Source organism: Chiloscyllium punctatum, chromosome 7 (assembly GCF_047496795.1).
Source record: "Chiloscyllium punctatum isolate Juve2018m chromosome 7, sChiPun1.3, whole genome shotgun sequence".
Lineage (NCBI taxonomy): Eukaryota > Metazoa > Chordata > Chondrichthyes > Orectolobiformes > Hemiscylliidae > Chiloscyllium > Chiloscyllium punctatum.
The window spans coordinates 85,302,122-85,318,665 of record NC_092745.1 but is presented as its reverse complement, the minus strand read 5'-3'; the positions used below and the strand labels follow the sequence as shown (position 1 = coordinate 85,318,665).

The window sequence follows — 16,544 nt, the reverse complement described above, 5'->3', positions numbered from 1 at the left end:
TGTTGCAGCTGATGTTGGTTAGGCCACATTTGGAGTACTATGTGCAGTTCTGGTCGCCTCACTTTAGGAAAGATGTGGAAGCTTTGGAGAGGGTGCAGAGAAGATTTACTAGGATGTTGCCTGGAATGGAGAATAGGTCGTATGAGGATAGGTTGAGAGTTCTCGGCCTTTTCTCGTTGGAAACTGGAAGGATGAGGGGTGACTTGATAGAGGTTTATAAGATGATCAGAGGAATAGATAGAATAGACAGTCAGAAACTTTTTCCCCCGGTACAACAGAGTGTTACAAGGGGACATAAATTTAAGGTGAAGGGTGGAAAGTATAGGGGAGATGTCAGGGGTGGGTTCTTTACCCAGAGAGTGGTGGGGGCATGGAATGCGCTGCCCGTGGGAGTGGTAGAGTCAGAATCATTGGCGACCTTTAAGTGGCATTTGGATAGGTACATGGATGGGTGCTTAATCTAGGATAGAACTTCGGCACAACATCGTGGGCCGAAGGGCCTGTTCTGTGCTGTATTGTTCTATTGCTTTATTCAGAACATGCCATTTAAAAAATAAAACTGTACTTTGGCATAACAGAATTTTATCCACAGTCTGCATAAGTGAGTTTAAAAGATGTATTGCATTGAAACTAACTTACAGTTTGAAAATAATCATCACTAAATGAAGTCACCATAATCCCAGAGAACTCTGGGGCAGCTCTCTCTTCAGAGAGAGAAAGAGAGAGAGACAACTCGTAGTGTTTCAACCTAAGGGTCACCACACCTCAGGCAAGGAACAAGGTCGAAAAGGTAGGAACTTCATGGTAACATCAGTCAGTACAGGAATTAAACCTGTAAATCAATTTGTATCACAATGCAGCCAACTGAGCTAACTGAACCATAACAGCAGTAGGGAATAAATAACAGGGACAGAATACGTTTAATAGCACCAGCACTTTCAGAAAAGTTGGGCCCTGACATCCAATATAATTTAAAAGCCAAATAATTCATACTTTATATTGATTATTTGATTAATTCCTTATCTTAAAAATACAAAGCTGAACTTACTGATTGTGAAGCAAAGTGTAAGTCCGGTATTTCTGATGAATTGGCATATCTCCTTTGAAGTGATCCTCTGGCAACCACTAAATGCACAGATCCTTGAGTCTGCTGAAGCAGTGCAATGGCTTCTTGATGGGAAATATTCTCATCCAACGGTATATGATTCAAGGCCAATATCTGGTCTTGTTCTTGCAACCTGCCATCCCTTTTTACAAGACCCAAAAAAAAATCTAACTTAGCAATCTGAGCAGAAATCAGGAATATTTCTGGCTATTAAAAAACAGCACTTCAGTCTTTTATTTTCATCAAGGAATGTATTTCATGGTGACTATAATTTTGAGGATTTCAGATTTCAACTTCATGAGGCTACCTGGCAGCGCTGACCCAAGGGGTTGTAAATCTGAATTTCAGCCTGACATTTATGGTCACTTGTAAAATTGAGCAAATTTAATATATTTAAAAGAAATTCATTATTCCTTGGAGAAAAACACTGAACAACATCTTGGCATTCCTATAAGAAGATTTAAAGTAGTAAAATCTTTGAAATGTGCTGGATGGGAATGCAATGATAGAAAAATTAACACTGATCCAAATGAGAAGACATCAGGAATGTTGACCAAATATTTGGTGTGAATTGACAGTATTAAGGATGGAGAGATAAAAGAGGTTTGGTGATGGAATTCCTATGCTTCAAATCGAGACAGCTGAGGCATTTCTGCCAAATGGGAAAGGGACGTAGAAGGTGGGGAATGCGGAAGTGGCCTAGGTTAGGGAAATGCAAAATTCTTGGAGAGTTATATTTTTAAGTGATGTTAAAGAGAGAGGAAGGGATGAAGCCAGGAAAAGATATGAACACCTAATCATAGACTAAAAAAAACCATTGCCAGCACCTTTCAGCATGTAGATATTTTCCAATCAACATGTTCATAGATGCTAATTCACACCTCTGAAAGCAGGTTACGAATTCATGCCTCTTGGCTCAAAAGTAGGACAACTACAATGTCCTACAAAAGCTCTCCTTCCATCAATGTAATGGAAATTTAAATATCAGAACTTGTGAATCACCCAAACTGAGGAAAAGACCTTATGCAGGCAAACGGCAGAATAAGGAAGGGGTTATGTAGGTGCAATTTTGTTTCAGAAAATAAAATTATCCATCAGTTAAAGTTAATAAATGCAAGCTGTATTATATAGATGCAGAAAAGTACTTCATATTTGGATAAGAAAAACTATTTTTTAGTCTGTGGGGGAGCATTTTGGGGCCAGTGATCATAAATCTATTCGTTTTAAAACAATTATGGAAAAGGATAGATCTAAAAATTAAAGTTCTAAATTGAAGTAAGGCCGACTTTGATGGAATTAGCTAAGAACCATTGATTGGAACAGACTATTCACAGGTAAAGGTAGGGTTAGAAGGTGGGAGGCCTTCTGAAATGAGATAATGAGAATTCAGAGACAGTATGTCCCTGTTAGTGCAAAGAGCAAAGCTGGTTGGTGTATGGAATGCTGGATGACGAGAGAACCTGAGCCTCTGGTCAAGTAAAAGGAGGTAAATTTCAGGTATAGACAACTGGTATCAAGTGAATCCCTAGAGGAGTCCAGGGCAGCATGAGTACACTTAAGAGGGAAACCAGGAGGGCAAAAAAGGGACATGTGATATCTTTGGCAAATAGGATTAAGGAGAATCCAAAGAAATTCTACAAATACTTCAAGGGCAAAAGAGTAACTAGGGAGAGAATAGGGTCCCTTAAAGATAAACAAGGTCATCTACATGTGGAACCACAGGAGATGGGTGACATCCCAAAGGAGGATTTCGTGTCAGTATCTACTGTGGAGAAGGATGTGGAAGTTCGAGAACTTGGGGAAATAAATAGTGATACCTTGAAAAGATGCATCCATATCACAAAAGAGGTGCTGGACATTTTAATATGCATAAAGATGGATAAATCCCGAGGACCTGCTCTGGTGTATCCCCAAACTTTATGAGAAGTTAGGGAAGAGATTGTTGGGCCCATTGCTGAGATAATTATATCATCGATAGTTATAGGTGAGGGACCAGAATACTGGAGGTTTGCTAATGTGGTGCCATTATTTTAAAAAGGTGCGAAGGAAATGCCAGCAAACTATAGACTGGTGAGCCTGACATCAATGGTGGGCAACTTGTTGGAAGGGACTCTGAGGAACAGGATTTACATGCAGTTGTAAAGGCAAGGACTGTTTATGGAGAGGCAACATGGATTCATGCGTGGGAAGTTGTGTCTCACTAACTTGATCGAGTTTTTTGAAGAAGTGACAAAGAAGAATGATGAAGGCAGAAAGTTGTCTATATGGATTTCAGCAAGGCATTCAACATGGTTCTGCATGATAGTCTGGTTAGCAAGACTCGAAAACATGGAATCCAAGTGGTGCTAGTCAATTGGATACAAAATTGGTTTTAAAGTAAGAGACATAGGATGGTGGGACAGGACTGTGTTCCAGACTGGAAGCCTGTGATCAATGGTGTGCAACAAGGATTGTGTGCGACAAGGCTTCACTGCTCTTAATCATTTATATAAATGATTTGGATATGATTATATGAGGTATGGTTGATAAGTTTGCAGATGAGGTCAAAACTGGTTGTGTTGTGGACAGTGAAGGAGATTGTCTCAGAGTACAATGGGATCTTGATCAGATGGGTCAATGGGCCACGGAGTAACAGATGGCGAGACAAATGCGAGATGTTGTATTTTGGTAAGGCAAATCAGGACATGACTTCCACAGTTAATGGCAGGGCCCTGGGGAGGGTTGCCGTAAAAAAAAGAGACCAAGGAGTGCAGGTGCACTTTATTCCTTGGAGGTACAGCACCATACATCATGGAAACAGACCATCAGCCCAACTCATCTGCGCCGACCAGCCATTATAATCGGACCTATAGAAACTTGAAAGTGGAGTCACAGGCAGACATGGTGGTGATAAAGGTGTTTGGCACACTTGTCTTCATTGGTCAACGCACTGAGTATCAGACTTGGAAGGTTATGTTGCAGCTATACAGGGCATTGGTTAGGCCACTTCTGGAATACTGCATGCAATTCTGGTTGCCCCTCTATAGGAAATATGTTATTAAACCTGAGAGGGTGCAGAAAATACTGACAAGGATGTTGCTAGGGTTGGAGGGTTTGAACTATAGGGAGAGGCTGAATAGGCTGGGGCTTTCTTCCTTGAAGCGTCAGAGGCTGAGGGGTTTTTTAATCCATGAGGGGCATGGATAGTATGAATAGTCAAGGTCTTTTTCCAAGGATGCAGGTGTCCAAAACCACAGGACATAGGCTTAATGTGAAAGGGGAAAAATTTAGAAAGGAGCTGAGGGATAATTGTTTCATGCAGAGGGTGGTGCAGGTTTGGAATGAGCTGCCAGAGAAAATGGCGGAGGTGGGTACAATTACAACAGTTAAAAGGCATCTGGATGGGCATATGACTGGGAAGGGTTTAGAGAGATACGGGCAAAATGCTCGTAGTTGGGACTATGTCCGATTGGAATGGCTGGTCAGCGCAGATGAGTTGGGCTGACGATCTGTTTCCATGATGTATGATGCTGTACCTCCAAGGAATAAAGGAATTCTGTGACTCAATATAAATAATATGCCTCACTCTGAATTACCGCTATAATACAACAGTACAATATTCTTCTGTATGCACCAGCCTTCCCTGTGGCCTTTGAATGAATCCTAATGATAGACGATGGGCTATTTGTACAGCGTATTAATAGTTTCCAAGACATTAGTTAAGGCACCCAAAGGCCAAGTCAGAAATTAGTGTAATGTTGCATTTTAAGGTAACGGACACTACTGGGACTTTTCATTCTCATTTTTTGAGATTATTAATGCTACAAATTGCTACATCAGCGAAACAATAATTGCACAGGGATACTGTAACGACAAGAAAATCATGCCCAATGACTAGTCTCCTTAAACAATGAAAGAAAGGATAACAAAAGAAAAAAAACTAGAAAAACAGAAACGAAATTGGTTAATTAGTCAACATATACAGAAAAAAAGAGGAGGAAAAGAAGAGTGCATCAAAGAGGGAAGATACAGAAAGTTAAAGTCAGAATTGAATAAAAGATAACAAGTGGAACTGCCTTCACAGGATTTGTAAGACAATAAAACGTACAAGTGTCATCATGATGGGCATTCACTGAATCTGAGAGTTGTTGACTAATCATTACAATCAATCTGCAATGATCATACAACAGACTCAAAACTTACACCAGAAAAAGTCTCAAAGAAAAGCTTTTAAGAACCAATTATTTTTGGTCAACTTTCTCCTTCTGAGCATGTCAGAAGTCTCAATTTGCTTACATACTGCCTCTTGAAATTAATATTTTGAAACATGTATTTCTAATTTTAAGTTTCCAAGCATTGAAACTTTTCACCTCACAAAAAGTTAGTTCACCTCAAAACATTAGTGCCACCTCAAGATACGTCTTGTAAATGTACTACCAAAGCAGCCATGAAGAGATCAACATCGGAACTGAGACAACAAAAAAACAGTGGCATCAAGACTAGCCTTCCATAATTCTGGGAACTGTTCATGAATCATTGCAATTAATCTCCAACAATATCTCTGTAAGAGACCCAGACTTAGGGGAAATCAATGGTTGGTAATGATAATGTCACTGGACTGGTATGCCAGAGACCCAGTTAATACACTCGGGACACCAGATCAAACTGCACTACAGCAGCAAATATAATGTCTCTATTCAAGAAAGAAGGCAGAAAATAGGAAACTGGAGAATAGGTACTTGATGTTGGTCAGGGAAAAGTTGTCAGAAGTGACAACTGAAAAGCTGTGTGTCAAGAAAATTTCAAAGTAATCAGGAACAAGCAGCATGTTTTTAAAGGAAAATTCTGTTAAACCAATTTATCGGAGTTCTTTGAACAAACATACACTGTGAACGAAAAACAGCCTGAACATGTTTTGTAATTGGACTTTCAGAATGTATTTGGTAAGGTACCACATAAAAGATTATTGACAAAAATGAAAACATGGACAGGTGATTAGCTGGCTGGGAAAAAAAACAAGGAGTATGCATTAATAATTGCAGGATGTGACAAATGGAAGCCCACAGGAGTCTGTGCTGGGGCCTCAACATTTTAAAATTCACATCAGATGGAAGTGATTGGAGTGAAGGTATGCTTACAGGCACCAGCCAGGTATGTAGGAAAGTATGTTGTCAAGAAGAAACAAGGAAGTTGCAGATGGATATAGATAGTCGAGTGAGTAAGCAAAAGTTCAGCAGATGGAGTATAATGTGGACAAACATGAAGTTGTTTATTTTAGCAGGACAAATATAAAGCAGAGTGTGTTATTTCATGGAAAACTATAGAATTCTGATGTGCAGATGGATTTAGATTTTCTGGTGAGTCACAAAAAGTTAGTTTGCAGGTACAGCATGCAATCAAGAAGGGTAATGGAATGCTACCCTTTATTGTGAGAGGAATTGAACATCAAATTGAACATCATTCAGGGTATTGGTGAGATCACATCTTGAATACTGTATGCAGTTCTGGTCTCCTTATTCATGAAGAATGTAAATGCATTGGAGACAGTCCGGAGGAGGTTTACCAGATTGGCACCTGAAATGAGTGGGTTGTCTTATGAGGATAGTTTCGAAAGGCTAGGATTGTTTCCACTGGTGTAGAGAAGAATGAGGGGATGATTGAAGTATACAAGATCCTAATGCAGAAAAGTTATTTCATCTTGTCAATCAGTCCAGATAATAATAAATCAAATCAAAAACCACGTGTTGGACTCTCCCATCATTGCAGATAGGCATATTTATCAAGCTCCTTCTTCTGATAATTGTTAAATATTCACCACATTCACAGCTGGACATGACAGAACTATAGCACTTAGATCTCATCCAGTGGTTGTGGAATCATTTATCTCTATCTATCACAGTTTTAAAACTAAAGGCTGCCCTTTCAGGAGAGAGATAAGGACAAATGCTTTCTTTCTGAGGCTTGTGAGCCCTGAGAACTCGCTGTCTCAGAATGTGGTGGAGCCAGGGTCACTGAATTTTTTTTAAGACACAAGTGAATAGTTTTTTTGTCAGGCAAAGGAATCTCGAGCTATCAGAGTAGATAGGAACCTAGAAATTGGAGCACAAACAGATCAGTTTCATTGAATGGTGGAGTAGGCTCAAAGGGCTGAATGGTCAACAGCTGCTCTATTTAAATGTTCATATATATTTCTCAGATTAAATCATTAGCTGCTCGCAGATAATCCATTGTCCAGCTTCACAGTTCCTTTCCTGCACATCAATGGTGGAACGTTTTGTCTGGGTCATAAATCAGCTCATTAAAAGGTGCCTTCATGAATTAGCAGCCCTAAATTGATGCATCATGATGAATTTATATCAAGAGGAAAAAGCCAGAAATTCCATTTTGTGCAATGAATTTCAACAGAATATCGTAAATTTATCATTTCTTTGGCTTTTTCAAGACAAATGTCATAGAGAATCAGAATTTATGATATATTTCATTTAATACCCAAATGTTTGACAACAATTAGTAATTTAATGTTATTTTTGGAGGTGGCACATACTGTTGCCACAGTGCGTTATTGTTGGACAGCTTCAACATTTAAGATGGTGGATGAGGTGTCAATCAATCTGCCTACTTGGTCCAAAATGGTGCTCAGATTCTTGAGTGTTAGTTAGACACTCACAGCAAGTGCAGAGTACTTTATCACACTCCTGACTTGTAGTTCATGAATAGTCAACATGCTTTAAGGAATTGGGAGGACAGTTTCTGACAACAGAATTCCTAGCCCCTGACCTACTCTTGTACAGATAGCATTTATATTACTGATGTAGTTGAGTTTCTGGTCAATATTCAACCCAGGATAGTGGGGATGCCGTGAATGCAATGACACTGAATGTCAAGAGACGATGATTAGGTTCTTGCTTTTTGGAGACTGTCAGGTGCAAATATGACTTGCCGCTTATCAGTCCAAGCCTAGATGTTGTCCAGGTCTTGCTGTATATGAACACAGACTGCTTCAGTATCTGAGGAGTCACAACAGTGCTGAGCATTGTACAATCATCCTGAACATCTCTATTCTGACACATTGACAGAAGACAGGTTAAGCAAGTAAAGGCTGCAACATTGACACTACTGTGATGTCCTCCTGCAGTGATGTCTGAGGACTGACATTATTTACCGCCAACAACCACAACGAACTTTTGCTAGCTTTGACGCCACACACTGGAGAGGTCCCCTTGCTGCTCATTGCTGAGTAGATATGGTTTGATAGCACTGTTAATGGTCTCTCCAGTCCACCACATTGCTGACAATTGAGCATGAGCTGATGGAACATAAATTGGCCAAGTAGAATTTGTCTTGTCTTTTATGGACAAGATATTCCTGGGCAATTTTCCATACTGCCAGGTAGAGGCCAGTGTTGTGGCTTTAATGGAAAAGATTGGTTACATCTATAACTTCTGCATCACAAGTCTTCAGTACTGTCGCCAGAATCTTGTCAGGGCTCAAAGCCATTGCAGTATCCAGTGCTTTCAGTTGTTTCTTGATATTTTCTAGAGTGAGTCAAAGCTCCTTAAGATTGACATCACTGATGCTGAGGACCTTCATAAGAAATCAAGATGGACTATCGAGTCGGCACGTCTGGCTGAAGATTGTTGCGAATGCTTCAGTCTTGGTATGACACCTGCTCTGCCCAAGACTAAGAAATTACAGGGAGTTGTGAACACAGCCCAGTCCATAAGGCAAACCATTTCCAGCTTTACTTCCTGCTGCCTAAGGAAAACAATCAATAAAATCAAAGACCCCTCCCACCCTGGTTATACTCTCTTTAGTCTTCTTCCAACAGTCAGAAGGTACAAAAATTTGAAAGCAAGTTTGAAAACAGCTTCTTCATTGTCGTTATCAAAATGCTTAATGGACCTTAATCTTTCTCTGCACCTTCTCTGAGGCTGTAACATATATTCTGCATTCTATTCTAATACCCTGATATACTTACATATGGTATGATTTGCCTGGATAACTCACAAAATAATAGTTTTCACTGTATCTCAGTACATGTGACAATAATAAATCAAATCAAAATCACGTGTTGGACTCTCCCATCATTGCAGATGGGCATATTTATCAAGCTCCTTCTTCTGGTAATTGTTAAATATTCACCACATTCACAGCTGGATATGACAGAACTATAGCACTTAGATCTCATCCAGTGGTTGTGGAACCATTTATCTCTGTCAATCACAAGCTGCTTCCAATGTTTGGTATGTGAGTCATTGAGCATTGTAGTGGCACCAGTTTGAATTGCTCAGCTTAATTAGGCATTAGCAGGGGAATACATCATTTTATTCTTTGATCGACAGATTGAAAATGTATAAAGTGGACACCACTTTAAAAGAAGATAGATTATATACAGAGTTGTTTGCAGTTTGCAAAAAACACATGAAACTGATCCGTATGAAACAATGCTACTTTCTGAGCACATTGAGTCCAGATATAGTGGCACCATTTGTTATGCATTCAGGAGAGCTCAGCATAGAAACTTATCTCTGATTGGTCAAGCTGCAGTTTATCACATCCTGTGAGAAGAGTGAAATGGGGAAAGAGGAAATCAAGGATACCACCAGAAACTAGCTTCATCAATCTTTCTCTCTCTGCTCTTTCTGAGAAATTGCTCTCCCAATTTGTCAGAAGAGTATTAAAATCTGAAAGGATTCTAAAGCCCAAAGACAACAAGACTGACCCCAGGTCCACCAGCAAATTAGTGAACTGCAGATTGACCATCACTCTGTAGGTAATATCAAGACATCATCAAAGTATCAAGCAAATTATAAAACTAATTAATTCAATTTTCTGATTTGGACTAGTGACATAGAACTGTGTTCTTCAGATTATTGTTTTCCCTCCACTCAGAGTATTTGTGTTTTGCCTGTTTATTTTCTTTGCATATCTGTGTGGAATTACATTTACCCAATCTTGCAAAAAGAAATGACTGTCATAATTGAAAAAGTTTAATCATATATTTAAAAATCTGAAAAAAGATAAACTGCATCAGAAAATGCTTTAAATTTTCAAAGTGAAAAGACTAAACATGATTTAAAGTAGATTTCTCAAAATAATGAGAATTCTTTTTGAAAATCTACACTTGTCACATACCAGTGTCAATGGGATATGATTAAAGCATCGTCTTACCTGTCTGCTATGCTACCCTTTTGTATTTCTCGTATAAAGATACCAAGTTCACCCATACTGTCATTCTTCAGACCAACCACACTGAATCCTAGACCTCCCATTGCCGGTTTGTTCAATTCAATATGCTCAACTTGTCTTTCCTGCAAATTATATTTTAGAAAAGTGAAATCATAAAAAGTCAATGTTAAACTTCAGGGAAAGTGCATAAATACCCAAGACTCAAGTGTATTCCTTTACCAGACTAGACATTCCCCTTAATAGTTGAGTTGACCTTCCTTGACATCTTTTTTAACCTGGTGTTCCTCTTGCTTATTTTAATCAGTGATCTCGATGTTGAAGGGATTCACGATTTGCATTAGAACAGAGAAAGAATAGGAGCAAGAGTAGGCCATTCAGTCCCTCTAGCCCACCTCCATAATTCTATAAGATCATCGCTAATCTGGCCTAAGCCTCAACTCTTTCATGCCAGCTCCCCATACCCCTCAATCCTTTCAAAAAAAAAGGATCTACCTCAACTTTAAATACTTTGTGATTTAGCCTCCACAGCACTCTGGGGTAGAGAATTCCAGGCATCATTGTTCTGAGAAAAAATTCCTTCAGATGTCAGTTTTAAATGAAAGTGCCCTTATTCTGTAACTCTGTCCCTGGTTTGTGATTTCCCCACTGGTGGAAACATTTTCTCAACATCTATGCGCCTCAGAATCTCATATGTTTCAATAAGATCAATCTTCATTTTTCAAAACTCTCAAGCAGATTTGGAGGATTTGAAATATAGGGAAACGTTAATAGGCTGGGGCTGTTTTCCCTGGAGCATCGGAGGCTGAGGGGTGACCTTAGACGTTTATAAAATCATGAGGGACATGGATCGGGTAAATAGACAAGGTCTTTTCCCTGGGGTGGGGAGTCCAGAACTAGAGAGCATAGGTTTAGGGTGAGAGGGGAAAGATTTAAGAGAGACCTAAGGGGCAACTTTTTCATGCAGAGGGTGGTGCCTATATGGAATGAGCTGCCAGAGGACATGGTGGAGGATGGTACAACAACAACATTTAAAAGGCATCTGTATGGGTATATGAATAGGAAGGGTTTAGAGGGATATGGGCCAAGTGCAAGTAAATGGGACTAGATTGGATAAGGTTATCCAGTCGGCATGGACGAGTTTGACTAAAGGGTCTGTTTCCATGCTGTATATCTCTATGACTCTATGTTACTAAATAAAAATCATTCTTACTGAGCAGAACCACCACAATTGTAATGGATGAGAATATGAGAAAAATATCCCAGATAACAATAGCAGTTAATATATTACATAGACTTTCAAAAAAAAACACTAAAACTGGACAAATCAATGATTACACTTTCAAATCACAAACTCTTGTGCCTAGTAGCATTGTTAAGAGGCAAACTGATCAACAAGTCAAAATAATCAACTTAATATTAGTGTAACTCACTCTTTCCTGTTATTTACTCTAAAATGGGACAACAAAAACATGCCACTTTCAAAATAAATGCATTTCATGTCTAAAATCCCATTACTGCCTAGTGGCTTCTTACATGGAAATTTCAATGTTCGACTGTAGCCAAAATAACAGAATAATTTTACATAAATATTGTTGCCAGTATTTTCAGAATTGTGAAATAACAGATTATTTTACATGTTTAAAAAAAAACACTAACCTGAGCCAAACTTTGAATAATTTTTTCAAACTCATCCTCTGTTCTTTCAGGTATATGTAGGAATTTTGGTTGGTCATAAATTGAAGTATCTGGAGACAGTTTTGTATCTTTGGCCAAAGTTGGCTTATTAACATCTGCATTGAACACCAAAAGCCCCGCTTGGGAAAAGTCAAAGTTAGGAGATGCATTTGTGGACATGCGATTCAGCTGTGGACAGACAGACATCAAGTTGCATTTATACAGTAATATTTATTTGAAAGCTAACAGCACTAAGTAATAAGAAGGTTGCTTGGGAGAATGCAAATACATTAAATAATGATAAAATAAAGTCACCATAGTCCCAGAGGATGATAAGGCTGCTCTGTCATTAGACACAGAAACATCTAATGCTAGTTCAACTTAAGGATAACCAAGGGAGAGGTTGAGGACACTCCTTCATGGTAACCTCAGCTGGTGTGGCAATTGAACTTATGCCATTTGCTCTGCATCACAAACCAGCCTTCTAGCCAATTGAGGTAACCAACCCCCATCTGTATTCACTCATTGTCGGAAGATTTTTCAAGTTACAATGGGACGATGTAACTCCATTCCAAAGCTGTCTAAAGTTTTTGCCCAGTCTGGAGAGTACAGTTTGTAAACTAATTGCTGCATGGCTAGAAGTAGCAAACCTTTATCTGCACAAAATAATTATATTTGAGAAAAAATTGCTTTCTTCCTTTATAACAAGTACAACATTATAAAAGTTATATCAGATACCACTAATCTGAGAATGCAATGTATTTATAAGAAAGCAAAAGACAGAACCATACCAACAAATATCGTAATAACATGTTGAAGTACTTGCCTGTTCCTTAAGCTGTTTGATTGACTGCTGAAGGGTGAGTATTTGATTAAACAGGGGGCTTGTAATTGTGTCACGCAAAATATTTAACTTCTCATTTTGAGAGGAATCTCCTTTCTCACGCAATTGTGACTGCAAGCGTGCCACTGCTTGCAAAATCTGCTGTTTATCGACTGTATATTGAAAATTCAGAAAAAAATTAACACATTCTAGTCAATCTCTCATGATACTGTTCACATTAACTGAAGATTAATCATGCTGTTGCAATGAAGGAAGTATCTGTACTATTAGCATATCGTAGATGTCTTTAAGTGAGAAACTTAAAGGGATTGGGAGGAGCTAGAGCTTGGAATGAAAGGAGTTGAAGATGAGATTATGACCCCATTTTTCTAGAAATGAGTGCTGTTTGGAGAGATTTTTGATTGAGTTCCAGATTAAGAATGTAACAGCACAGTGGAATAATCGGACAAAGTTACAATAAGTTACATACTAAACATCCAAATGAGGGAAGAAACACATAGTACCCAGTTCAAAGATCAAAATCCCAGGATATCCAGAAGAATACATTCCATGTATTGCAGATTTCCTATATCACAGTTTCTCTATTAATTTCTTTGAAAAGGCTTTGTAATGAGCAGTTATCATCACTGAAACATCACATCTTCTATTTTACTATGGGTATCGTCATGCTTCTTTTTTGTCACATTTCCTCTGCCACAACTTGGTGATACCTGGGTAAGCAGGTCTATTTTTAAAAACACTCTCTCCCTCGGCATTGAGATCAGGTGGACAGCGTTTTTTTCCACTCAGCAGAAAAGTTCTCTGTTTTTAAATATTATGCTGACACGCAGAGAAGCTAGATTAGTTTTGAAATACCAAAGTGTTTTACACCACAAGGTCAAAATGTATAGAAAGTGAGTTCAATGTTTCTTAGTCAAGATCAAGCAGAACAGTGTTGGCTATTATTGTTTTATTTGTAAAAATAAATAATCGGTTGCTTTGTGTTCAATTCTTGATCAGATAATAGACTACATTTTCCTGGAAGCTGCTAACCTCAAAGCAGGCTACCTATAAGTTTCTATTAGTCACTGTCGCATGAATTTCTCCTTTGCATGCAGCAATTTGAGTCTTACACAATGCCAAGGGAATGTTCATCCATCCAACTTCAAATGATGTTCATAAGTACCGTTAAGTTTAAAAAGTCAATTATGGTGAAATATTCTCATGAAAGACAAACCATGAAGTTAAAATTTCAATCCCTTCATTTTAAATAGCAATTTATTTGATAGAAAACTGCAAATGTAACATTGCTATTCAAGAAAGGAAGGCAAGAAACCAAAGGTCAGTTAACCTATCACGTCATTAAAAAAGTGCTTGAACCCATTATTAAGGAGATTGTGTGAGACCATTTTAGAAAATTACAATAAAATCAGATAGACTGAACATGGTTTTGTGAAAGTAAAATCATGTTTGAAAAATGTGTAATATTGAGTTGTTTTCCAATAATTAATCATTTTGACTGTATTAAGCAAGAGCAGGACTAAATTACATTCTTATAATCAGTTTCCATAAGGAAACAAGCCATATGGAAAAAAGACTGCTTATTGGTTTATGATTGTTTTTCTAGCTCAAGTTAGTATAAACTTAGAGAAACAAATATGACAGTGTTTTGAAGTAAAACGACATCGTCAAAGACACAGCTATTTTTAAAATCGTTTATCATCATAATGAAATATGCAACAGGCCTGTGGCTACTTATATGTTACTTTGGAATTTAATTTGAGCTTTATAGTTTTATCAGTTGGGACATTTGAGATAATATTAAATCACTAGGAAGTGACACTACACAATCTAGGCAGATACATAAATTGCTTCACTGGCACTGCATAATATTGGTAGAGATCTATGGAGTGAGTAAGTAAATAGAGATAAGCTGTTCTAAAATGGATAAGCTTACAAACTGAATGGATGTCAAAGAATGAATGAGGAGACGATACAAAGTGATGTCCGTAAGACGTCGATTACTTTTAAAGAAACCAAGCAGGGTTTGGGTTTAGCCAATCTGAGATCGATCATGTGATGTTCGTGCACTAATATTCCAATTACATTTCAGAATGTCTCTGATCATGCACGGGGGTAGTGACTAGCTAGTTTGATAAGTGGTGGCTCTTAGTGGTTTGGTGCATAAGAAAGACCGAAGACAGAAAGGACCTTCAGTCACCAGAGCAGGAGACCTGTACTCCGTGTCAAGAACTGGCACCCAAAGTGGATTAACTCAAAAACATTGCTTTTTAAGTATTATTCCTTTTGTATTTGTGATAAACTTAATAAATTATGTGAAATTAATTAAATTATGTGAAATTAATGAAAACATGTTTGGACTTGGATGTTGGTCCTGTAACCAAATCAGGACTAATAACCTTTTCGAATAGGTCTGTCCAACTATAATCAAAATTAATTTTGGCATTACAACTGATGTTATAAATTGATTAGAGTTCAATGAGAATGTAACAAGTCTAGTGTATTTAGAATTCGATAAGGGACAGCATTAGCGATGACCACATACAATAAAAGCTCATGATATTGAAGGTGATACAGTAGCATTTAAAGCACATCAGCAATAAATGCTGCCCTAGCCAGAGGTGCCACATGCCATGAGTGAATTAAAAAATTAGGAAACAGTGTTGGGATAGATAGCTTTCAAGTTGAAAAATTGCAAGAAATGAAGCACACACTTCAACTAATTAAAATATAGTCACATGGATAATTTTAGCCATATTTATTGATGAGACACAATTAGGTAGAAAGTCAACTCGCGATGACGGTTACCAAGTATCTACAAAGGAAGACAAATGGGTTAAATAAGTGGGCAAAAAAATCAAGTTGTCCTCTTGGGCAGAAAGAATATAGAACCAGAATGTTATTTAAATGGAGAAAGTCTGCAGAATGCTGCAGTGCAAAGGAATCTGGGTTTCCTTGTACAAGAATTGCAATCATTCAGTTATAGATACAGCTGTAGGTACAGCTTTCAACGTAGCAAATAGAACAAGGTGAAATAGGAATCACAAAAATTTTATTATACCATTACAGCTAATAGATATTACAGTTGCTGAAGTAGTAAACAAGTGGACTAAGACAATACCTGTTACAGGCTTTTCTGGCATGATTATATCTTCGTTTCTTCAGTCTTTTTTCAAAAATCGATAAGTGAGAAATATTACTGTCAAGAAATACAAAAACATACATGGTATTCAACTCCAATCTAATTCAATAGCCATATTGCTTCCCTACTCTGTATCTTTTTGCTCTGATCACCACAGTGGGACATTTTTGACTTTGCTGAGGGATACCAAAGATTGCATGGAATCAACCATAAGATACAAATTTACTTCTCATATAGCAGCTTTTAATCTGAAAGTCACAGGCCCCTCATCAGATTAATGTATCTCCAAATCCAGCAACTGAGAAATTTACACAGACCTTCGAGGTTTACTTCATCCAAAATGGAATACTCACTCCCTTGTTGAGGTCACATCCAGCAAGCTTAACTACAGCTGACACAGCCAAAAATACTCCTGAAGTTTCACCAGCTAAGTTCATGTAGCAAACAAGAATGTTGATATCTTATCCAGTGAGGACCATCCTTTTTATTGTGACAAAGGAATATAGAGTGAGCTGGAAGTGATTGAAGAATTTCTGCCTCACATTTACAGATGCTCCTCTTCGAATTTGATGCATGAGTTAGACTGTCTAATCAACCAACAATTTCCTTAG

At 38.1% G+C, this 16,544-nt stretch overlaps 1 protein-coding gene across 5 annotated transcripts in view; it reads right to left on the bottom strand.

Annotated features, from left to right (window-relative positions):
• Positions 1 to 16,544, bottom strand: part of patj (PATJ crumbs cell polarity complex component) — a 390,366-nt gene that overhangs the window by 362,632 nt on the left and 11,190 nt on the right. For all 5 annotated transcript variants that reach the window (XM_072574241.1, XM_072574240.1, XM_072574242.1 and 2 more), the window contains exons 2-6: positions 15,913 to 15,990; positions 12,774 to 12,943; positions 11,930 to 12,136; positions 10,256 to 10,395; positions 1,049 to 1,247 (exon numbers count right to left, since the gene is read on the bottom strand). In XM_072574241.1, coding sequence (XP_072430342.1) covers positions 1,049 to 1,247; positions 10,256 to 10,395; positions 11,930 to 12,136; positions 12,774 to 12,943; positions 15,913 to 15,934 — 738 coding nt within the window. In that variant the 5' untranslated portion in view covers positions 15,935 to 15,990. The remainder of the gene's footprint in view (positions 1 to 1,048; positions 1,248 to 10,255; positions 10,396 to 11,929; positions 12,137 to 12,773; positions 12,944 to 15,912; positions 15,991 to 16,544) is intronic.